This window comes from Lepisma saccharinum, chromosome 7, assembly GCF_977018435.1.
Source record: "Lepisma saccharinum chromosome 7, izLepSacc3.1, whole genome shotgun sequence".
Lineage (NCBI taxonomy): Eukaryota > Metazoa > Arthropoda > Insecta > Zygentoma > Lepismatidae > Lepisma > Lepisma saccharinum.
The window spans coordinates 62,261,553-62,287,036 of NC_139235.1; the positions used below are offsets into that span (position 1 = coordinate 62,261,553).

The window sequence follows — 25,484 nt, forward strand, 5'->3', positions numbered from 1 at the left end:
ACGGACCATTTCTGGCAAGGTTAGGTTAGGTTGGGTTAGGTAAGCATAGTTAAAAAAAAGAAAAAATCTCGTAAAAAAAGTCACGTTGAGAAACCGCGTGACTTTCGACGCTCGCGCCATCTGCAGGTACATAATGGAAACAACGGCATAATGTTATCGCTTTACAGAAAATGCAAGTTCCTTACATAAAAAGTTATTATTTCTTGTTCTGCAGCATTCTATGGTGAAGTTTTCAGTTTCCGCGAAAGAAAACACCTCGAAGAACTTCGACCATGCTACAGAAACTGATTTCAGTAAGTAGTCTCTCCTGTAAATTTGAAGAAATCCGTTCGGGCGATATCGCATATTTACAAATAATTATCCTGTGCGTAACAGCCCTTGAAGGGCCTTGGCTTACTTCCCTCCCACGCTTTCCTTCGTCATCTCTAAGCGTGGAGATCTTCAACCAGGATTGGAATAGTCGGGGGGTCAGGCTTACTCATTCGAAGCTTCCCAATTTCCCGTCGGTACATAGGCCGAAAATTCCCGGAGACTGAACCCGGGATCGAACCCATGCCGTCCCGCAGCCGCCGTCCAAAGCAAGCTGCCTTTGACCGCACGGCCAAAGAGGAGGACAAGAATTCGTGTATGGCAATATTAATTACACAGATGCCGAACTTGTAACTACTAATTATATTCTTTTAATTAACACGAAAAAAATGTTGATGCTCATACGTTTTCTGAAATTGTGTTGTTCAAAGTTCAAAAGTCACCTCTTAAACATCTAATTTACTATCTAGCCACAGTAGAGGAGTATTCACTTACTTCTTCAATGTTCCGGTTTACAAAAATTACGATCTTGATGATAAACATCACGTGAAAGAAATATAATGTACTACATCAATGGGCCTTGTAGTCAAGGGGTCCCGGGTTCGATACCCGGTGGAGGCACATGGCACAGTGGTTCGGATCCCACTTTAAACCGTAGGTCCAGTCCCGATTAGCCTTACTGTGCATAAAGTGGACTTAAAACACCAACTCAAACCAAACCATACTACATCAATGGAATCTTACGACTTCGTTCAATCCTAATAACCTATTTCAAAAATATATTGTGGATAATTTTATACCTTTTTACTCAGTAATGGATATTATATTTTCTCTTTGTCGGTTATTTCTGTCAAAGACAGGAAGAAATCTTTATGATTATTGCGATGCAGTTAGCGAACTGTAAAAAAATGTGTTCTTGTCTTACCAGCTTTTAAGATAATTGGAAATGTAGAACGAAAATCTGTAGACAAGTTGCTAAAGTGAAAATTTACTAGTTTATAAAGAATCTGAATAACGATTCGTTTCGTACACTTGCACAGTCAGTCATTGTGATTTCATGTAACCTATTTGCTTTATTTAAATTTATACTCTGTATAAAAGTAGGAGAGCGAGATTTTATCTCAACCTGTTCTAAATATCCCAAGTACAAGGGGCAATATAAATATGAACTTGTCAGCGTGGTACGATTTCAAAACATGTCCAGGTACAGTTACAAGTAAATTGTCCTTGTTATGATTAAATGAAATACATGCTGATATTCCTAAAACTTAGCCGTATCCTGAAAAACAATTTGTCTCTTGATTTTTGCCATATCCAGCTTGTCTATCGAAAAGGGATATATGTAATTAGAAGGATTTTAAAATACGAAATTCTTCTAACAATATTCTCATGATAGATCATGAGGTTTATTGTGTTCTCCTACTTTTTGCTTTGGACTTCTTAATTAAATTAAGTCGCTTGCATTAATATTCCCTTTTTCTGTGTGATCGTAAACCTATTTTCATAAGCTTTAATTACTGTTAGATCATTAAAGGTTAGTGTTCTTAGCATCCAGTTATTTCGAATAAGTTAGGCTAGTATGTTTGTTGCATTAGTATGTGTACACTTTCTCTCTTTGCTTGATGTAAAATTTGTAATAGGAAACATGATTTTAAAAGATTGTAACCTTCAACCAAACCAGTCAAACTTATGCAGCCAAATATTTACCGGATTTCTAGAAAATTAAAAATGTATTCAAGTTACACACGGGAATTCAGTTTCCAAAGTTGGAAAGTTTATTTAATACCAAATTCCAATCTTACAAGCTCTTTCCTCAACCTAACTTTTACAAAATTATCTTGCATGTTTAAGTTGAATCTTAAGTGTTTATTCCACAGCAATTCAATAGCAATTATATATTAACGATGATAATTCTTTACGAATTTAGAGTATCAATGTAGGATCAAATTTTATATCTATCGCATTTTTTGCCCATGGTAATTTGAAAAATGAAGGTAAGTACATTATGCAGAACGGTAAAGATTGGATTTTACTTTTATCAACATTATTCACGTATTTTGTAATGCCGTATAACATTTGAAATGTTCTTGATGTAAGAGCAACGTTCTGAATGAATAAGAAAGGACGATTCAGTCATAAAAATAAATATTATACTCTTATAATGCACTTTGTTAAATGCCATAAATTGACTATAGTTGGCTAGTCCTGTGACGTCACGGAAGCTGGTGTGAGGCCCGTATATAAGTATCTCGGAGGCCCCGGTTGCACATCTTTCTCTTTTATTCCGAGTTATTTTCATTTGGAAATTTTTAATTTATCAAAATTTCGGGAGGGACTCTAGCCCCCATCAGTGAAGCAACGAGTTCCAAAGTAGATGGTGGCAGAGGCTACTAAAATTCATAGAACCTCTACATCTAAGTTTTATGGAAATAGTAACTCGCTTACGTCTATTATTATTGTAGCAAATGAGGTTACAAGGACCATCTTCACCAACTATCAAATGGTGAAAGTAACATGACATCAACTTGAATAACCTAGCACATTAAAGATAAATGTAAAAATGTGTAATTAACACTGTAAAGTGCGATCCATGAGCATTACCGTGCAAATTGTCCATCACCATGTTCATGCACTTTATTTGACCCAATAAGAGGTTCAAGAATTAGAAGAAAACTCAAATTAAGCTGTTGACAACTTCTGCACCAGCATACATAAAAATCCATAGTATGCAAGAGAAAAATTATTTAAAATAGTCATTGACAATTTGCACGGTAATACTCATGGATCCCACTGTACATGTTACAAGCTACCTATTAGAAAACATTGTGGAGAAAGCCATGCTTATCCCTGAAAACGAAACAGGAACAAATATGAAATAAAACTAACAAATTTTTATAATAGATATATTTTACAAAAATGTTTATTTCCTTTATTTTCCATTATTCAAGAAAAATTATATTTGTTTTGCTTCACACTATGTACAATGTAAATAAATAGATGTGTATTGTATTAATAGAGAGTATTGGTTATAACAAATTGTGGATTGAGAATTATTTCTTTTATAAAATGGTTAGCGAAATATCTCTTTGAACAGCAGTATAATATCAGTGATAGAGAAGAAGAAAAGCAGCAGATATGAACATTTTTTTCCTGAGTAGGATTAAATTACTATTGCATGGGATATAATGTCTTTCGGGTATGTAATATAATACCTTTGTGTTTAATATATCTTTTTTAATGTATTCAATGAGTTGCAAAACTTAAATGACAACTCAATACAAAAAAGCTGACTTTTTCAGTAATGCATATATTTATAGCTGTTACTAGACCTTCTTCTTATTCTGTCTTGCACAGCATGATAATGTGCCTTGTAGTTCACAGAATGGTCACGGTGGCGTTAGTTAACATCATGTTTTGTTGGACTCAAGTTTGTGTTGCTTTTCAAGCAACATGGAGTGTCGCTTATGTGAAGACACATACTCAAAATATAAGAGCATGTGAAAGTGAAAACAAAGGAGGAACAATAATTATTGCCAATTTGTGCAAAATAGCTTGAAGAAGGCTAGTTTCAGTAATTTAACATAGTGTTAGCTAATAATTTATTCACCGTATTAGCTAAAACATGAAAAGTGAACACTGTCAATTCTGAAAGTAAAATTATTGTGCATAAAACACGGACATGTTATGTGAAATGCTTAATTTTCTTCTTCTCAATCTGAAATAATGTTTAATTATTTTTTCCTACGACAAGAAGCTCTGTTACTATTCCTCAGTTCTTGTATACAGAAGAGGCACACAGGTGTACACATAAAAGTCCAGGTAGCAAAAAGACAGAGGTACAATGGCTAGAATTAAGGACAGGCGATCAATGACAGTCTTAGAATGTAAGCAATGTTCATGATTGAATCATCAATGTCCATGAGTACAATATGAGATTTAGCAGATGATACTGAAAGAAATATTCTTATATCACGACAAAAGCGTATAGAAAGCTTTGTTTTGTTCGGTAACATATATAATATAGTTCCTAATGTTTACACTGTCAATGGTCGATACTTTTAATCTCTCTACCAATGCGCTATTCTTTTGTTGCGTTCCAAGTTTTACGGTTGAACTTCTTGATTGCATATGCTGGCAACCCTGTTGTACATCTGCAGTAGCTTGCTTATGTGTGCGTGTGTGATTTTCATGCAGTAGCATGCCGAGTAATGTATTGGAAGAGGTCATAATCTCTCCCCCTTCTTTTTGTTAAACCAGTGCTTTATTTTACAACTATCGCATACATCCCCTCCCCTTTTTTTAAAAAAAGGAATGCTTTGCCATGAAGTGATGGTTATGACATGTAATGAATCTCCCCCTCTTCTTTAGGCATACTGCTTTCAGATGTTACTGTTTCAGGATTGTCAGCCTGTGTTCATTTCAGAGGACTGCATAGTAGACTCTCTTGCAATTTTATGCCTATTGTCACAGTTTTGCATTTACTAATTTTGTGTGCCCATTATTGTTTGAACCCACTTTTAGCACAGTTTTGAACAATGGCAAGAGAGCAAAAGAATTATAAAACTTATTTCATAACACATATTATATCTATATAATAATGTGCAAATTAGCATATTCATATCATTTTGTGATAATGATAAGAAAATTTTGGTACGCAGTTTTTGGTATCCCTCCCCTGGTCTCTAAGTGTGACATCACAGCCATTTTCCCAATGAGGATAATCTTTAATCATTCCTTTCAAAAGCTGATGTTAGGTTTAAAATAATTTTACAATTAATGCAATAGTAAGTAGTGTTAGAAAAATAAACTGCAATGCATAAATTATTGCTATTTTAAAATCCTATGTGGAAGCAGTGTAAGTATCATTACAAGAATATTTTGCATTATGAAACAGGAACATCTGTTATCTCCAACCTTGACAAAATAGGATTTTATCTCTTCAAGTTTAACACATTCGTATTAAGGGCTTTACAATAATATTTTAAAGATAATTTTGCATAACTATCAATTTGCCATGAATGTGTATTAGATGTATATGTACAAATTTTGAAAGCATCGCACTAAACCATTATATGCAAGATCTACAATCAAAATATATTGAATACTCCAGTGAGAGAGTACACATTTTAACTGCACTTTGCAATTTTGTGTGTTGAATAATGGTTTCTGAAATTAGATTTTTAATAACCTAAATAACATTTGAAATATTACAGATATAGTCAATTGATTTAACAACATATATAACATAAATATTTGTAATTAGGAAGATCTGGAAGATCTCTTTATCATTTGTAACACCTTGACGTTTTGCATGATCAAACACAATTGTAACAAACATATTTTCAACATTAACAGATAAATTCAAAATTGGAAGTTTCTGAAGTTGTTCATGCAATTGTAACAGAGTACAATTCGTACTACCAGTATCAATTCCATATTCTGAAGTACGATATGCTTCAATTTTATATATACAGTGGAACCTCGATTTTATGTTTTTCAAGGAACCAAGCTGAAGAAAACTTAAAATCGAGGAAAATTTTTAAAACATTTTGCTTTATTGGGACCATAAAGATTCAATGTATCATGCGGAAAAATGAAAAATACGGGAACGTAAAATCAGGGTCCCACTGCATTTCTTTTGAATTTGAATGTAAATGTGTTAATTGAAACTATTTAGCTTTCTTTCTGATGTAGTGTTATTTTTCTTACAGCAGGTATTGATGTACCGAAGGCATTTGAAATATATTCCAATGCTTACAGAGTTGTTAAGTACATAAATAGAATAATAGGATAGTGGTTTGTTTTTAGAGGTTGTCAGTGGGATGCATTGAAAGAATATCCTTTGAACTGTTTGTTTATCTATGTACATCTATAACATGTATGTATTAATGTTAAAGCTGAAGCATTTCAAGAATGTAATAAACATTAGCATGAAATTATTGTAGGGTTGATGTAATGTTATGTACCAAGCCTTGTAACTTAGAAAGCCTTAACTTCATAAATCGGCATAACAAAAAGGAAGAAGATAAAACTTTTGTGTGTTTACAGCATCAATTAAAACTTGTTACTATCTGGATTTACATAAACTGTTAATTTCCCATGAAATTGTTTGCTGAGGTTATTGACTGATCTAACACTTGAATATTTGGCACTGCGAAAATATGGTGATCTTCTATGATATGAGTGTTGCATTATAATGGGCTGTTAGATGATCAGTGTTGTTCTTCATGCTTTATCTCTAAAAGATATGTTCACTGGATATGTTTTTCATAATTTCTTAGGTATATTGGACCTTAATTATTGGAATTTGTTACTCCTTTCATACATGTTACAATTAGAAGATATTCAGCCTAGTATGTGACAAAGCTGGTGCAAGGCACATAGTTTCAAACAGCATATGCACAAAATGCTTTACTACACTAGTAATCTTGTTCCAGTGGTTAAGGTACTATTTGTTAGAATTTGAAATAAATATATGTGTGTGTGATTTTTTATAACAGCAAGCTTGTGCCCTTTATGTTTGTTTTGGTCTAAGTTTGAAAATCATTCTATAAAATAATTGTCATAAAATTTTTAGAGAGAGAGAGAGAGATAAAAGATATATGATAATGGATATCACATGTCCGATGATATGGTCTCATTTATTTGTTAAGTCTGCGTCGACACCATAAGATATATAATGATTGATTTGCCACTGTTTCTTAAAGACATTTGGCTTCTCGCTTGTTATTCTGAAATTCAGAACATGTTGAAATTCTGGTGAATAATTGTTGTTGGATTTTGAATTTTTTCATACTTTTTGCTGATTTTTTAAAGTATTCTATGCATAATAACCCATAAACAATGTTGGCATGGCTACCTAAAAATGAATATATTTGTTTATTTAAAATATCAGAATTCTATTTCCTTAGTAAGAGGGCTTGATTGTGCTGTAGAACCAATGGCTCGGAGAGTTAAGTTATCTAAAGTGATTTTTAGTTAAGGTGCAGTGTCCATACCTTAGAATTCAATTTTTTCTCTCCTGTTGTTTGTTTGAGTTGTTCTTTAAAGTCACTGTGCACAGATAGGCTAATCGGGACTGTTGTAAAGATGTTATATTTAAGCTTGCTTGGAGCTTCGATGATTAAGGAAGGGATAGGCCATAACTGCTCAAAAGGCCTGATCTGGTGACAAATAGCACGGCATTTAAAGTATCAATATTTCTTTACGGTTGTAAATCAGATGTATGTGACAGATATGATTGTATCTGTAAATCTCACGCTTGTTTAGTGCTAATGTAGCGTGCACTTTGGAGTTTCGGAGAATATCACTGAGAGTTCTATGCTAAGAATGAACAAGCTCTGAGTATTCCTTCCTTAAACCATCCTACTGTAAGTCATTGAGAACAGCTCATGATCACGTGCACTTTAGTCACTCTTATGAGTTTCCGAAGAAGTTGAAAATAAACACTTGCATACCAGAATTTTAAATATGTATAGATTGCTCACATAGTTTTGTTGAAATAATCACTATAATACACTTCAAGAGGCTAGAGATTCATTCCTCCTATCTTTCAATACATACACATGTCTTCCAGTGTTAGATATTGTTAGAGTCAATAGGGTTTACGTATCCTTAGCCTCAACAGAGAAATTTTAACAATGTAATGGATCACTGATATGTATGGGCATTGCATAAGGAGGGGGTCGAATCAGTAAGTCGACTTCCCTGGAATTCAGCATTGTTCATAGTATTCCAGTAGACTACACATTAGTTTGAAAAAAATAGTGTAAAATGCAGGACCCAGAACTTCATATTTTCACATTGTACCAGTCAATCCAGACGGAAAAATGGTTCCATGATTTTTCAAAATTCCAAAAATGAAACTGTTATGGGAGATGTCCTAACTAAACTGAATGATTAACCCCCCTTAAGTTTAAGAGATTTTCCTCAAACAAGCATAGGCGGTACCAAGGGTGAACCATGTGGGCCATGTATGTACTGTACTGTATGTATCAAAATGTAATAGGCAGAAATTTCATGATAAAAATAAAACGGCATTGTATGTGTATATAGTTAATGATATAATGAAAACTTTTCTTATTTGGATAATGTTGTAACAATGTGAATACCACCATACATTTTTAATTTGAAAATATGGCCAAAAACTTTGACAACCATCCAGTGGCCCATCCTTAGCAGAAATTACATATCTGTGAACAAGATATGTAAAAATAATGGACAAATAGAATAAACATGTATTTCAGTATGTGAAAAAAGTTATGAAAAGTTGTCAGATATTTACTCGTCTTGTGTATTGAATCGAGGTCTCCTCAAACGTATGACAATAGTTTGAAAATTATAGTGATGATGATAAATTATGTGACAAACATAACCGTTTATTTTTATTAGTTCATAACCATTTATAGGCTATTTATTATTATTGCTACTATTCAATGTTATATCAAAATTACAAAAATGGTTGGTACCACCCATGCCAGTATGCCAGTTGATAAGGGAGAAGGAAACTTTAAATCCAGTAATGAAACTGTTTGCATAATCTTAATTGCTTACTGGATTTGTTAGCATATTGTTATATCAAATATGATATTTAAAATATTTCTTAAGGATTAATTAAATCATTCCACATGTTCTCTTGAAAAAGACACGTGCGTACATGTTCTAATATAGAAAAAGTAGTAGTTCTTGAACCAGGTCATATCACCTATCAGATAGGGTAAAAGAACTGCAAGATTGCAGATCTTAATGCAGCATTAAAAATGGGTTTTATAGTTATCATTCAGTTTTGTGTTGCAGCGGTGTGTTATCAACTTGATTGGTCTTGATGGAGTCGACTTATTTAATACAACATTTTTAGCTAAGAATATCTAGTTTACCTATGAGTAGGATGTTTATTAACTATATGAAGACAAGAAAGACATTTCTTCAAAGGCCAGAAAGAGAAGTTACAGATAAGTGGAAACGGGTTTTTCGGTTAATATTTAGTTAATGCTAGTTACTTGTCATGGTTTTGATTCAAAGTTTTGTTGGAGAGAAGCTATTGGAAGGTAAATTGGCTAAGGTATTAGCAAGTAGTCATTACACCAGTAACAGTGGTGTAAATTGTGGCTAGAATGAGATGGTGTCGACGCAGAATTCGCTATACTTGGTACACGCGTTTGTCGTCTGTTTGTCGAGAGATAATTTATATTGATCACAGAGATTATATGTATATACATATGTAGTATACAGCCGTAGCCATAAAAGTCAAGAGTTACCATTGCTCAAGTTTTTAAAAAAACAGTTATATTCTCACAATAGCAGTAGATAACAATGCACTTCTGGCGAGAGAAATAACAGGATGGCCATTTCCGGAATATTCTCTGTATCGGAAGCTCAGGAAATGGATAACACATGCCTCCTAGTGCCTTTTAGCGTCCTGGTGGTTCCAGCTCATGACATGCTTAATCCAAAATTTGTTTGCAGTAACAATCCCCCTTTATCTCCGCACCGCATGTATAATTCATCAGTTTCCGGACGTAATCGTGGCCATCTCTGTAACTATGGGCTACAGTTGTAGTCTTTTTTTTTCACCACGCAAGGCACTTTGAATAGAAAATAAGCCCAAGCGCAAAATGAAAATTTTGCCCAGCCGAGTTATCCCAATCACATCGGCCCAAAAGACGCTATCATTCTATTCTAAAGTACCTTGGAAAAAAAACAACGTAGCTGAGAGTGAAGCGAAATAGGCACTCGAATGAAACGAATGCTAACATATGTTTCTTTTTACAGGTAAACAAACATCCGAGCCGCACACGCGGCTGTAAGAATGTAGGAGCTATATACATAGTTACAAGAACGCGGTCAAAGGGTCGCCATATTCACTTCAGGAACTCATTGCTTCTTCCTTGTTTGCTTGGCCGACGTTCTGTCATGTTTCTGGTCCGTCTTGGATTTTTTTCATCCGGTTGCGTTCAAACGTTTTCCAGTTTTGACGGACTAAGCACTATTTCGTTCTCCTGTCGCGAGATGTCTCTTGCGCTGAAGGTGCGATGCGTTTGCGGTAACGACCTATTACTCCTTGCACTTCCGGTGGACTTCACAGAACTCGACGATCTTATCCTGAGCGCTTCCTCCAGTTCGTCCTCCAGCCTGTGAGCGTCGGGGTCGGGATTGACCAATCCGTTCATCATCATGTGCCTCTGCTGAGACGTCGCCGACGATTTCCCCTTGCCCTTTCCCTTCCCGCCGCCAGAGGCGCCACTTAACGACCTATTCCCGCCGCAACCACTGCTTGTGCTACAGTCCGCTTCGTTATCCTCGTCGTCACTATGGCTACCGATGAAGTTAGTAATGTGGGTCTTTGGTCTCACGTTTCTGCCGCTGATGGCAGCACTTAAGGGTGTTCTCGGTTGATGCGAAGATGGCGTGGCAGTCTTCAAACCCTCATCGTTCTTGCTCCCCACGATTTTCCCGTTTTTCGAAGCCCACGCTTCTCCCGAAACACCACCGTGGTTATCGATTAAGGACGCTTCATCCGTGTGTTCCGGATCTTTCTTCCTTTCTGGTTTTCTTCTCCTGAAACATCTACAATACGAAGGACAGGTACAAAAGAGTATGCGGAGAAGACAAAACAAAACACCACTTCCGATAAGACTCGGTCCTATTAGCCGGAGTTCCAAAGTCTTGAACCCTTTCTCCCCCATCCCGACGAACGCTATGACGAGTCCAATCGCTATCATACCCAACCCAACGTAAAGAACAACATTCGCTGCACCATTTTGTCTGTAGAATCCGTCCTCGTCGTCTCCTAGCGACGCATCCCTCACCTGAAAAGAGAGACAGCACTTTTAATCCAACTTCTTTGTGCAACGGTCACACAGAAAACTATATGCATCAATTCTACAGGGTTCGGTAATGAATCGGGCGATTTTGCAACGCTGGATATAGCTAGGTGTTGCGTCATAGGTAACACTTAACTACCGCCATCTTGCAGAGCCTGCTTTACTTTTAGTTATGACTAGAGCCCGGATTTGTATGTAATTACATATTCTATTCCTTTCTAGATACATACCTTGAACAGGAAAATGTCAACGAATTATATAACTGACATGATTTTTCAAAGGTTTTTTTTTTACAATTTGTTTCGAAAGTTGCAAAGAGCTCTCTTACATATTTACATATTCTACAAAAATTTGCGATGTGAAAAAGTTATTAATTCACAAAATTGGTTTCTTAAATATGTAAATTTTGCTGTGCTTTTTTGAGTTTATAAATTTGACACAAATTTTAATTGAACAACTTATGTCCATAAAATTATGTTGAATATGTTCAAATAAAATAAATATCTAGCAGAATTCTTGAAATTGCTTGAATACTCGATTACTATTAATATTACATATTCTTTAATACTACATATTTTGCTACATATCCTTTTGATAATACATATTTAGGTACATGATGAAGTAGAAAAAGGCACAGCGCGCATTCGCTGTAGAACAGTATTACAAAACAACAACGGGCTATTTCTTGGCCCACCGGATCTGTTTTTATTATTGTGATTATTTTCTTTTGGGCTAATTGAAAGGAAAAGTCTTCCAACAAACCCTCATGCACCCTCAATGAACTTAGAGATCGGACCCAGGAAGAGGTGGCTCAAATTCCTACCTTACTGATAGAGTGTCTGGAACTAAATAGAGGTCAACATAGTAATGATGTTTTCAAATTAATCACAATTAAAGGGCTATATTTGTATTTTTTTGTATTTCTTCTTCGGTCAATAAATTAGTTCATTTTGTCTTAATTACGTTTGTTTTGTATGCATTATTTTGTCTTAACTGTGGAGTATTTAAAATCGCTCGATTCATTGCCGCACCGTTTATATTATGCACCAGAAACGCATCGATCCATTTATTTACTTATTATTACCTTCAACAGAGGTATATCCTCAAATAACAGAAGGCTTACATAATAATAATAATAATAATAATTACACAATTACAATATATATATATATATATATATATATATATATATATATATATATATATATGCGATCCAGTCACAAATTGTATTCATTACATAAGTATAGACATACAGAACAATTTGTTATTTATTAATCTCTCCCATTATTTTCATGAATAAGCCACATCCTGTAGATTAGGCAACCTATTTCACTCATTCGTTATACAGGCTGCATATGGTACAGGATACATGAGTACTTGTGCTCTTGTCACGACGAGAGCAAGAGTTCTCAATGACATACGCCTTGCTTTAAATGAAGCGTGAATTCTAATCAGTGGCGTCACCATTTGGCTGTATATAAAAACATATTTCTTTCGTGAAGAAAAAACAAATCTCCAAGTCCAAATGAAAGTTGGAAAAATAAACTTGTAACGTACTGTGCACATTTATTTAAATTTTGTCGAATTCAAGAATGTTGAGCAAAGCGTCCGATGCATTCTAGAATATGTATTTCCTCTCATGTGGCAGTTGCAAACAATCAACTTTGAGCGTCCCTTAATTAGTTCCATCACATCATCACTCATGCTCATCGTCGCGATTAGCCAAGTGGCAGAAAAGCGACGTAAAATCGAATTCAATCAATCAATCTAAACTGTTTGAACTGTGTGAAAGAGCAGGCCAGATGTTTTCTTTTCGTTCTGGTGCTGTTTGCTAGATTGAAACCAAGCTTTCATTCTTTGAATTCAAGGGCTCCCGGGTTCGATTCCAGGTGGAGGTACATAGTGGTTTGGATCCCACTTTAAACTGTAGGTCCAGTCCCGATTAGCCTTACTGTGCATAAAGTGGACTTAAAATACAAATTCGATCAATCAATCTTTGAATTGTTTTTTCAGTTCTTTCTCTTCCTCGTTGGCACTCAATGCATTGCACCGACGAGAATTTTGATTCGCATCTGGTGTACAAGTATTACTCTTTTTCAAATCTTTATATTCATTTCGGACTCACATCTGCCTTTTGTTCCTTAATCCCGAACCCTCCTCAAGATTTAAATGTAATACTGGACTCAATGGAAAAAATACGCTTCTGCTGTCAGCTTTAATATAGTACCTTAAACAACCGTTTAATATAATTCATGGATGATTCGGTAGTATTCAGTTTATATCTTTGCTTATTTACACCTTTCTCTTGGCCATGATGATGATGATTGATTCATTGATTTGGTGTTTTAAGTCCACTTTATGCACAGTAAGGCTAATCGGGACTACAGTTTAAAGTGGGATCCGAACCACTTGTGCCTCCACCGGGTATCGAACCCGGGACCCCATGATGATGATTGATGATAATGAACACTCGCGGATGAAAATCGAAGCTTTTGCACTTTTATGTAATGGAATCCATCTCCTAATATTATTTCTCTTCTTTGGCGAAAACATACAGATGATAGGCAATATATTCCTCGAAAGGCTAAGGGGTGACCCTTTCTTTGAGACACCCAAATGTCAAGCTTTCTTCAACGTAGTGCTCTCTGGACTGCACGTTTCAGACTAACCCATCACTGACGTCTGGACTCACAGCTAGTATAATATTCTCTTGAGCTTGTGTTTTGTGTATTTCTTGGAAGTTGTAAAAAATTAATCATATTTTTTTCTGAGCTTTGAAAACAATACTAAACCGTTCCCCTTCAGTCAGAACCAGAAAACATTGTTTTCATTTTACATTTTTCTGCATTTTTGGCTTTCATGTTATTTTTCAGTATTTTTTCTTATATTTCTCTTATTTTTTGAGTTTTATTTTTCTCCTTCCCAGTTTTGTCGTGAATTGTAAATGCATTTGCTGGCATAACTTACATATTTAAATTTCCTGACATGTTATTTTTAGCAAGTTCGCCATTAGTCGAATACACGGTCAATGGAAAGCACAATATTATTTTCAAATGAAATGTATGGCAAATTGATTTGTCCTCCAGCAAACTTAAAATATCTTGTGTGAAGCTTGCTTGGGGATTCCATTGCTGGCTACTATAATAGATTTAATCTCTGGTTTTGAGGTCAAATTAGTCAATACAAAGAAATTACATTCTGATGTTTGCGATACACAACTGTATTTTAAGATGTTGGCCCACTACTTTATCGTGCAAGGCCCAATCTGAAAGAAAACCTTGCAGTTATTTTATGTAACCTTGAAGTAAAAGTGTAGAAAGCAACATTAGCACTCAATTGTTTTTTTCCTTTTGTTTCATTAGTTTAAACCACCCAACAATGGGTCTTATCAAATTATTCAATTACTTTCTTTGAATTTATGAAAAAAATCAAGCCTTCATTTTCAGTGCGAAAATTTTGATAATTTTTTAACCATTTTAGGTCATTTGAAAATAATTTTAAGGCCATTTCTTGACATTTTTAGGCCATCAGCTTCCGAGCTCTAGTTGTGTGTTGTCCATGTGTATTTGTGATTGTCCCTTCATCCATTTCATCATCTCTTCATATAACGCGACGTTATATTAACTGAATCCATCAATGAATCGATAGGCTATGTATTTAAGGGAACCGATTTTTTTAGAGGACTGGCTATCCTGAATATAGCAAAGAGGTTGGTTATAATATTCATCGGGTCTTTTTGAAGATAACAAATCGATAACCAGACTTCGATTGCAACTCGTTTAACCTTTACATACTATCTCTTCGACCCCCGGTTTCTCTACGAATTGTTAATCCCCACCACCAAAGCCATTTCCTCTCTCTAAGCCGAAATGATGCTGTCCACCCACGTCGCGCCTTGGTATCGAACCCGGCTCCTCCAAGGACATTTTTCTCTCTTTCTCCCTTCCTTAATCCATTCTTCCTGCATTCGGGTCACCCATTGGCCGCTTTCCGAGTTTGCTTTGTGGTTGCCATGGTAACACATGAAATGCAGCCGTGTTATTGGTGTCGTCAGTTTTTTTGGAGGTTTGTCGGCAACGTGTTGGGAGAGCAACTTGTTGGATCTATTTGTTATTCTCCAGTGTTGCAATCTGTGAGTCGGAAAACACTCTAAACTATCAAAAAACGAGGAAGAGGAAAGCTATTCAGTGCTTGGAATGGAATGCTGTAATCAGAGAGATTTGAGAACATTTTGATGAAATATGTAGTAATGGATGGCTACAGCTAAAGTTTGAAGGAACGGATTGCGCTGAAACTTGTTATAGAGAGTGTGAAGACCATTGTGAAGCGAATGCTGACGAGGAAAGTAGTTCAAATTTTCACCACCAGGTGCAAATGTGGCGCTTAGAATTAAATTCCCCCTGCTAAGAACCAGTTGGAGCGCGTTCGAAGCAAAGGATTGCCATGAAACTTGGTATAGATGCTATGAAGACCATGGGGAAGCGATTGCTGACGATAAAAAAATGGTTGAAATTTTCACCACCGGGTTGAAATGTGCGCTGAAATCTTGTGCTTAGTGAAAAACGTCCAGGAAAACGCTTTGTCTCACACTACCTTACTCTTCCAAAGGGTCATTCACATTGAGAGGACGCATATAGAATATTGCTGTACCGACATAAACCAAATTACTAGTTGTTGTTACTTCAGCGCCACATTTCAACCTGGTGGTACAAAATTGAACTATTTTTTTCCGTCAGAATTTGCTACCCCATGCTCTCCATAGCCTCTATATCAAGTTTCATCGCAATCCGTTGCTTCGAATGGGCTCCACAGGGCTTTGAGTAGGGGAACTCTAATTGTGCCCACCCAGTACAGTCCCCGGACACTTTTGGTTTGTTATTATGGCATTGCAAATCAGTGGCGTTGTAACAATCCAGAAATGTTCGTGACTGTACAATAGCATCCCTAAGAAATGGCACTTTTAAATCCATTGTTTATATTTATAAGCTGTATTTTTCTGTATTCTTCTTCCTGCTTTGTATTGTTACTGCCAGATTATACATTACTCCCACCTCCTCCATTGTTTCATCACTGGAAATTGAACCTCGAACTCCTTAGCATTTATGATTAGGAGTTTAAACTGAAGATACCAAATAAACAGGATTTCAACTCACCTGTAAATTTCTACAAGAACAGCGGAAAAATCAGGGTAATCGATATATGATTAAAAAGTCATGAAATGTTAAATGTGGTTGATGTGCCTGCAGTCAATATGAAGTTTTATCGGTTTAGTAAATAGTAATTAATTTCCTACAATACATTTGCATGTAACAAATATATACTTTTAGAATGGTGTTTCTGGCAGCTGATACACATTTTTATTCTCTTAGAGAATATATGGAAAAACGAATTAAAGTAAGTAAAAATCTTAGAAATTTATTTGAAAATAACTGACATTTTTTGTAAAGGTCCGATAATTTTTTTTGACAAAACTACTATGAATCTTGATTGAATAGAATTAAAATAGCTGCGTAAATGCTACAGAAAGTATATTTTAAGTAAGGGGACAATTCGAGATTCGAGTTACAGTTTAAAGTAGGATATGATACACTGAAATGTGATCCAGACTAGAATAGAACCCAGGCGCCTTTGATTTGAAGGTGTCAAACAATAATTTGCAAATAATGAGTGCAACAAAAATATAACATAGAAATTAATAATTATTAGTCAATTTTTCGACATTGCAAAGGGGGACAAGTCCCCTCAGGAACAGATTTCAAATGTAAAAAGGGCAATTTTAGAAGTGTAGAAACGCATGTTCAAAGATTAAGGTCCAATCCATAAGCTTAAATGATAGGATTCAAAAGTGTTACAAAAATAATTCGTAAATGTTAACAAAAAAAATTCTTAAGTGCAAAAAGACAGATTGATAAGTGTAAAGGGACAAATTCATAAGTGTTATAGCCAAATCAAGAAGTATAAAAAGGTGAATTTAAAAGTATCGAGGATGGAATACATAAGTACAAAGGCAAATTCTAAACATTCAAACGTGTGGAGGGAGAAGGTTTAGAAGTGTGAAAAGGCAAATTCAAAAGATTAAGGGGCAATATAAATTGAAAGATTCAAAAGTGTTGGGCAAATTGATTACTGCTATGGAAGAAATACGTATGTAAGGGGAGAAAATACACAAGTCAAAAAGACTGAGATGAATTCATAAATAAGGGCCAAATTCATAATTGCAAAGGACAAATAAACATTTATAGATGGACAAGTATGGAAGTTGAAAAAGGCAAATTCAACACATTAAAGGGCGATTCATAGTGTAAATGGAAAGATTGAAAAGTGTTAGAGAAAATTTGTAAGAGTTGAGGAACAAAGAAGTCTTAGATGAGCAGGCCATGCGACACGATTGGGAGAGGAGAGAAGAGTTTACAGGATTCTTGTTGGGAAACCTGATGGTATGGGACCTGTAGAAAGGCCAAGAAGAAGATGGAGGGATAATATTGAGATTAACCTAAAGGAAATAGGTAAGGATGGAAAAGATTAGATTTATCTTGCACAGGATCGGGACAGATGAAAAGCTTGTGTTGCTGCAGTCATAAACCTTCGGGTTTAAGAATGCTAGAATTGCTTTATTTTTGTAGCTACTTTTGGATAATTTGCGAAAATGGGGATGAGTGGTGATATGATGAAATTGATGAATGGACACTCATGAACGTCCATGTCCAGGCTTGGATTCGAACCCGGGATATCTGGCGTCGTAGCGCGATGTGCTAACGACTCCGCCACGGGGGGCGGCTTAGGAATGCTAGAGAGTAAGTTAGTTAGTTGAGGAACAAATTCCCATGAGTGGAAAGGACTTTTTAAAAGAATATTAAGGAAAAAATAACTGTAAATGGAAAAAATCAAAAGTGTTAGGGGAAAAGATCAGAAGTGTTAAGGGACAAATTTATAAGTGTAGGGAAGCAAGTTAAAAAGTGTAAAGGGTCAAATTGAGAAGTTTTTCTTTTAAAAAAAGGCCAACTCGATAGGGTCTGCTGCTTTGTTTTAATTTACCGCTTGATTCTTTGCGTCGTCACACGGACGGATCTGAGATAAAGCAACTTTCACATGCATGTTCCAGGTAGATGCATTCGATCGCTTGATTCCCGATGCACCCGGCTGCATTTCCCCCGAAGCCACACCGGGAAGCGACGTCTCCTAGGCAACCCCGCCCGAGGAGCGGCGCTGGTGTGAACAACACTTCATTAGATCCGCTCCTCTAATATTCTTTCCTCTGTGCCGTCTACATGACAAGGCACAATCGCCGTAGCCATGGCGACAAATTGATTTGCTTTTGTTTCGCAGCCTGCGAGACGGGATCGCGAGAGTCGGCGCACAAAGAGATCGATTTGTGAAGAGTGCGGACTCCCTTAAATCATAACTTTGGAATGTGGGACACTTTTCAATGCTTCTGAAATTAGTGCCAAGGGCGGGTCACGAGCCCCATCAAGGTCTATGTGTTTTTTTCCTGTGTTTCTTGGCTGTATTGAAACGCTAACTTTACATGTTTTTAAATACATTATTGCAGCATTATCATCTTTTACTTAGCGGTGTTGGTTTTGATTTGAATTGACTTCTTGATTTTTGCTATTTATGCCAGTTTGGCTAATCGTGACGATGATAATGATAGTGATTGTGTGAAAAAATTGATGAAGCGACACTCACATAAAACACCCATGCCCAGCCGGGATCCCTGGCGTCGTAGCGCGCTGTGCTAACCACTACGCCACGGAGATCGGCCTAACGGCGTTGAATCAAATACAGAAGTATTAAAGGACAAATTCATGAGTTTAAGGCCCGGCTGGACGTTTGGCCAACGCCAGGGCAGTTGTTTACGAATTTTCTATCCTTTCGAAAAACCGCTACGATATTAAAAAATCTGAAAATTTACATAATTTTGCTGAGAATTCTTTCTAGAACATTCGAGTGAATCTTCGTGTGATTTGCTTTTGCTTTTGCCTAGATATTCACAATAGTTTTGTAGCTACGCAAATCTATTAAACTATTGATAATATCTAGAGTACAGTGAAAGCAAACTACACGAAGATCACGTGAATGCTCTAGAAGAAATTCTAAGCTGATGTAACTTTTCAAATTTTGGAATATTCCAGCGATTTTTCGACAGGAGGAGAAATTTTGAAAACGGCTGCCCTGGCGTCGGCCAAAGGTCCAGCCGAACCTTAAAGGGAAAATTCAAAATTCTTAAGGGACAAATTCATAACTGTCAAAGGCAAATTCAGATGTGTAAAGGGGTCAAATTCAGACATGTAAAAATACAAGTTTAAAAGCATTAAGTGGAAGTTCGTAAGTGTAAAAGGTTAGCGAACAAATTCATAGGTATTGTGGGACAAATTCAGAAGTGTAAAGGTGAGAAATTCAAAATTTTAATGATGAAAAGGCAAATTCATAAGTTGAATGTGGAAATTCATAAGTGTAAAGGGGAAAATTCAGATATTTTAAGGGGTAAATCAGAAGTGTAAATAAGCAAATACAGAACTGTGAAAAGGCAAGTTCATAAGTGTAAAGGGGAGAAGTCAGAAGTTAAAAAGAGGTAAGTTCAAAATTTGGTAGTGCTCCTGCAGGTGGAGAAGTGTTAACAGAAAAAAAAAATAAGGCGCAAAAATAATTTGAAGAGTGATTCGGATGTGAAAAATTTCGAAGACTCAAATTGGAAACTTCAAAATTTATTCATACATACCTGCAACTTACATAATTGAGCATAACTCTATACTTACTCGATTTCGCTTCATCCATCTTCGATGAGCCTCCGTAGCTTTTATCCTGTGGTTGACAGCCACCTCGCTGACGGACAACCTCTTCTCCTTCTCCTGCCATGCCGCTTTGCCCTGCGGAAGCAGAAAGTGAAACGGTAAGTAGAGGGAAAGACGTGTTACTGTCATGAGATGACCACCAAGCCATCCATGTGCTTTGTAATTAGACACGTTGCCATGATATACGAGGACCAGGTGCAATACATCCTACCTTTTGCATTTTATGCTGAATGAACTTTGAGTTTTTTGATGTACCCTGCCTTGTCTGGAAAGCATGCAGGAACCAAGTTGAAATTAGGGATGGCCAAATCCGGGTAACGCTTTATCCAGATATCGGATGATTGTTCTATCCGGATATCGGATATTATGATGTTCGGATATCAGATTTTCGGATTATCCGAATGTGTGTATTATCCTGAGAGTTTTATTGTTTATCCGTTTTACGGGCTATACACATATTCTTTTATTCGTAATTTTCGTATTTCACTGTAAGTATTTTCCACAAATCCTTTATCAAATCTGTTCTCTCCGGATATTCGAATTATCCAGATATTCGGATTATCCGTTGCATCCGAAACGGATATAGGATAATTTAAAATCCGTATATACGTTATCCGGATATTGTGGCCATCCATGGTAGAAATATCCTTCGTAGAGTACTACTATGAGTAAATGTACGACTATACTGTGTTAGATTGTCAGATAAGGTTTTGGTATTATTTCATGTGTCTTTCTTTGTGTTGTGACCTAATATTTTGTTATTTATATTTTTCTCTCAGGAGTAGTTATCATGTGGTCGAGTCCACAGTTCTACTGTCATCGAAAATTACGCGGATTGTGCAGCACAATTCTTATGTGTTTTTGTTTGTTTATTGTGAGTCACTTTCCGTTCGCCACTTGTGTTGCTGTGTCGGTTTCTGCACTTTATAGCTCAGATTGAACTGATGTTGAACAAAACCGCACCTGATTATGTTGTTGTGTTCTGGGGTGATCGCGAGGAAGCATTTCACGTCAGGAAGCCAGTAGCTTTTACGGAAACGAGTATTTAAGAATTTTCCCCTATCATACAGAATCCGAAATGCGTTAACACAAATACAGTGCGTTCGAAAAGTAACTATACATCCGTCAGGCGACGAGCACACAATGAACAGCAAAGAACCAGACACGTTCTCGTCTCAAAGCACCAGGCTGATTGGCTCTCTGAAGCAAACTGCACACAACGCAGGATTACCAACCTTTGCAAAAAACATTACTCGCAGCGCACGGAATACAGCTAATCGGCTTTATATAGGTGTATAGTTACTTTTCGAACGCACTGTATATTACTGCAGTAGCACATTATTAAAGTGCATAAAGTGCTCATGTTGTAATTCTGGTGCATCAAAATGCACACAAAAACGGGGTGCGAACCCCCCCCCCCCCGCCCAAGGCCAATACCGCATCCCCCCAGATCATATAATCCCCATAAAATATTTGATTACGACAGCGTGTCTACTGCTACCTACCACTGAAAGCTTTTTAAGCTTTACTGAACACTATATTTGATCCCTCTAAATTCTTCCCTTTCTTCATGTACTTAGTAGCAAAAGTGACTTGGAAACAGCTAAAAGCTAAAGTAAATGAATTACTAGGGAAATATTCTGAATCCATCTCCCTCCGTATCATCGCACATATTGCAGCTTGGTGCCCGTGACACTATGCAATCCCGCACAACGACAGTGTTTCTCGGGTTGTCTAACATTCAGGCTGATATGATTTTGTGTTGTGAAAACGTGTGGAATCCATAGTTTTCGTGACACTCCCAATGTGGTTTAACTCCAAGTTCATCACCTATCGGCATGGGGGGTGAGACGGGGTGAAAAATAATATGTCACAAATGACCTACATTAGTGTCGAATCCATAGTTTTCGTAACATTCATGATCACATTTAAAATTAGTTACATTTTACATTATAGGTAGAATTCATTATTTTCCTGTCTAATACAAGATTGGGATAAATAAATATCCGGCCAACGCCGGGTAATCAGCTAGTTTTGTATATATGTGTCTACGATTATTGTCACATTAAAAAGATATTGCATTGTAAATGCTCAAAGGCGGGAGACTCAAACGAGTACGAGCGAGCGAAAGTGGTTCCATGCAGTACTGTAAGTACATACATCTTACATATAGAGAAATTTTTATATCAATATTGTACTGGAAAGTTATTTTTTGCACGAATATCTGCCTATACTAACGGCGTTATGTTTTTTTCTCTTTAATGCTATCAATACATTCCACTCATCAACGTCTGTGTAAAATGGAAGTGGTGGATTGTGATGATGCGGTAATGATGCTAGTGATGAATTAATGAATAGAAATGATACCCAAGATGAATGCGCTGATTTCAAAATATCTTATTTGCCTCTAATCTTTACAGAGGAACTATTGCAATAAACAATGTTTCCAGCAGTGTGCTCGGAAAGTTACATGCACAGCTACCGTCTGCTGCAAATTTTGTTGCAAACAAAAATTGCACACACTCATTGGTTGTTAATTGTAATAATATAAATATATGAAGACTTATATGAGTTAATTTGTTTAGGTCTTTATATTGCTGAACTTAAATACTTGAAATAGTATGGAACGAAACAATGAAATCTTCTAGTTCGATTACAAATGACGATTTGAAATGTAACGTGGAGTTTCTAAATTTAGCATGCAACGAAGCCTAGCTTCCTTTCCACGGGTGATTCCACTAAAATACTGTCACCTTAGCATTCGGAGAAGTTAGGAACAAAGTTGCCAGATTTATCTGTTCTCCCCACGTTACAAATTGTCTAGTTAACAACTTTGTTGTCGTAAAGTAACTGTTGATAACATTTCTTCTACTGCAAGTAAGTAACTATGTTACAGATACAGCGTCTTACTTTTAAAAGTAGCTACTTATAGTTAGAATTACTCTAAAAAGTAATTGTTACTTCCATGCACTGATATATAGGGTGTCCGGGCTAGAGGTATACAAAAAGTGTACACATATAAAGGGTGTTCCGTATAGGATGCTGAATTTGAATCGAGTTCTATAGTTTTGTTTCGAGGTTGGCGGACCTGTTCTTACCAATGTTGGCATCAGTTGTCATGCAGATTAATGTAGCCTCAATTGTTTTGACTCGTTCGTTGAGGTTTCCTTCCGAAAATCCTCGAAGAATCCAGGAGCGTGAAATCCATCCATTCATCCGCTGAGAACGACTGTGTGGTGTGGGTTTTGGCAGGTGGAGTGTGATCTTACATCCTGTGATTTCTTCTTACGGGGGTTTGTGAAATCACAGGTGTACGCCAACAAACCATGAACCCTTTTGGAACTAAAGGCGAAAATCATACGGGTGATTGGAGGCATCGGGACAGACATCTGCGAGAGGGTTATCAATAATTTTGTGGAGTGTATAAATGAATGCAGTCTCAGTAGGGGTGGACATATGCCTGACATTGTCTTTCATATGTAAATGGGAGATGTTACTACTTACTCGTATATGTGAAATATAACTATTTTCATGGTATTTTCGCTATTTTTATTTAATTTTTTAATTCGGCGTCCTATACGGAACACCCTATACATTAGCATCTGTAAAGTTTACAAACTTTCTTGTACAAAGTAACAAAGTAACTGAGGAAGTTTTTATGTACGCTGGTACACCTCATTTGGAGCTCGACAGATATCCAAACGATACTCAAAGTCGTGCAAAGTGTTGACCAGCATTTTATGCGTTAGCGTAAACATACGCTGTCTCAAATCCCCCAAATCGTGAACTTTCCTCTTGTACTCAACACCTTTAATGAAGCCCCATGCAAAAAAGTCTAATGGTGTCAAATCTGGGGATCTCGGTAGCCTTGCAGTTTCTGCGCATGCGTGACTCAATAGCACAATTGATCGTACAAGTGGACTACTGAAATCTGAGCTTCACTACGAGACGATATAAGGAGTAGTTTCTCATATTTTAAACAGTTATGTTTGTGCTCCTCTAACCAGGACATCCTGTATATCGGGGAGTTTGTCCCTCTTTTGGTGCATGATTCGCTACGTGGAACTGAACCCTTTAATTATGTGGTCATTTAAAATCTCTCACTGACTTTGCAATTACGGTGTATTTTGTAAAGCATTGACATTATGTTGTGATTCAACTGTATTGCAATTGTGGGAATTCTATTCTCTAGCTACGTCTGTGAGTACCACACTAAAAAAGAAAAAAAAACTTTTCAATGACTTCACTCCTAGTTTGATTTCTTTGACTTTTAAAAGATTTCCATTTCTCAACTATGTGCCTCATTTGTTATCGAACCCGGGGCCCTTGACCACAAGGCGAGAGCTTTAGCACTACGTCATCAGGTAGGATCCTCAAAACATTTCAAAGCCAATCACAGACAATATCAAAGACGCTCTTATAGATTAATAATTTATAATCTGTGGTTAGCAGAAGACATTTACAATGGATTTTCTTCAAATGGCACTTCGACATGGGAGGAACTGTTGCCTACAAGCGTTTTGAGTAACAAAGAAACAAGCTGAACTGAAATATAGTCTTCTTGACTTTGATTGTTTCAGTTTTATGAGTAGCTAGCTCTGTTTGTTTCGCTTTTGTTCCTAGTCTTTCTGAAAATAAAAATGCAAAATCACAAGTGAAAGTGAAGAAAGGGCCGACGGAATAACCACATACGTACCTCAATGATATGATGCCAAAAAATAAAAAAGAATGCCAACTTTAGTTCCACCATACAGTTGGTACTGCAAAATGAGGTAATCACACGTTTAGTCACCATGGCAACAAACAATGTGAACTCATACCCGTCTCCCCCCACCAAACAAATCGATTTTGGAGAAGGGGGAGGAGAATGTAAAACATATATTTCCATGTTTACTTTTCCCGATGACTGTTTTTACGTCATGCTCTTCAACGACCCTCTCTTGTTCCGATTACCCGTAATCTCTTCGTACTAAATTGCAAACCAATGCACGTGTATGTAAAGTTGTGTCGAGAACTTGAAGATCTTGTCGTCTCTTTTACCAATTGTGTGTTTGTGTGGGGAAGGGGAAGAGATGCACTTTTGATTTTTTTGTGGTGGTGTTTTGTTTACTCCATGCTTGCTTGTTTTCCCCGTTCATCGTTCTATTCCTTCGTTCTCGATGTTTGTGATTCGTTTTGTTCATAGTTCTTTCTTTGTGCGTTCCACTCTTTCTCGTATACTTTTTATTTGTACTTCTTTAGTGCTTCGTTTCCAATTTATGAAATTGTGTATTGCTTTTCTTCATCGCCTTCCTGTTTATTTTCTATGTTTATTTTAATCTATCGTCCTGGTAATCAAGAGTTCTGGGTACATTCTCGTACGGTCACCCCCTAGAAAATTATATAACGTAAATTTTTACAAATACACGGTGTATAATTTCATTTCAATTACAGTAATTTATGTTAATTGAAGATCTGTGGAGTAAAACAGATGACATTTTGGTCATTATTGAGTCTCTTAAGCAGAAATATTATTAGAAGCTATACTGTAGATAAATTGTTTTCGTGTTGTGTTTACCTA

The 25,484-nt window shown here is 36.4% G+C and overlaps 1 protein-coding gene across 3 annotated transcripts in view; it reads right to left on the reverse strand.

Moving 5' to 3' along the window:
* Nucleotides 1-3,282: 3,282 nt before the first annotated feature.
* Nucleotides 3,283-25,484, reverse strand: part of LOC145989869 (uncharacterized) — a 393,178-nt gene continuing 370,976 nt past the window's right edge. For all 3 annotated transcript variants that reach the window (XM_083125336.1, XM_083125334.1, XM_083125335.1), the window contains exons 3-4: nt 19,889-19,999; nt 3,283-11,117 (exon numbers count right to left, since the gene is read on the reverse strand). In XM_083125336.1, the coding sequence (XP_082981462.1) occupies nt 10,263-11,117; nt 19,889-19,999 (966 nt within the window). In that variant the 3' untranslated portion in view covers nt 3,283-10,262. The remainder of the gene's footprint in view (nt 11,118-19,888; nt 20,000-25,484) is intronic.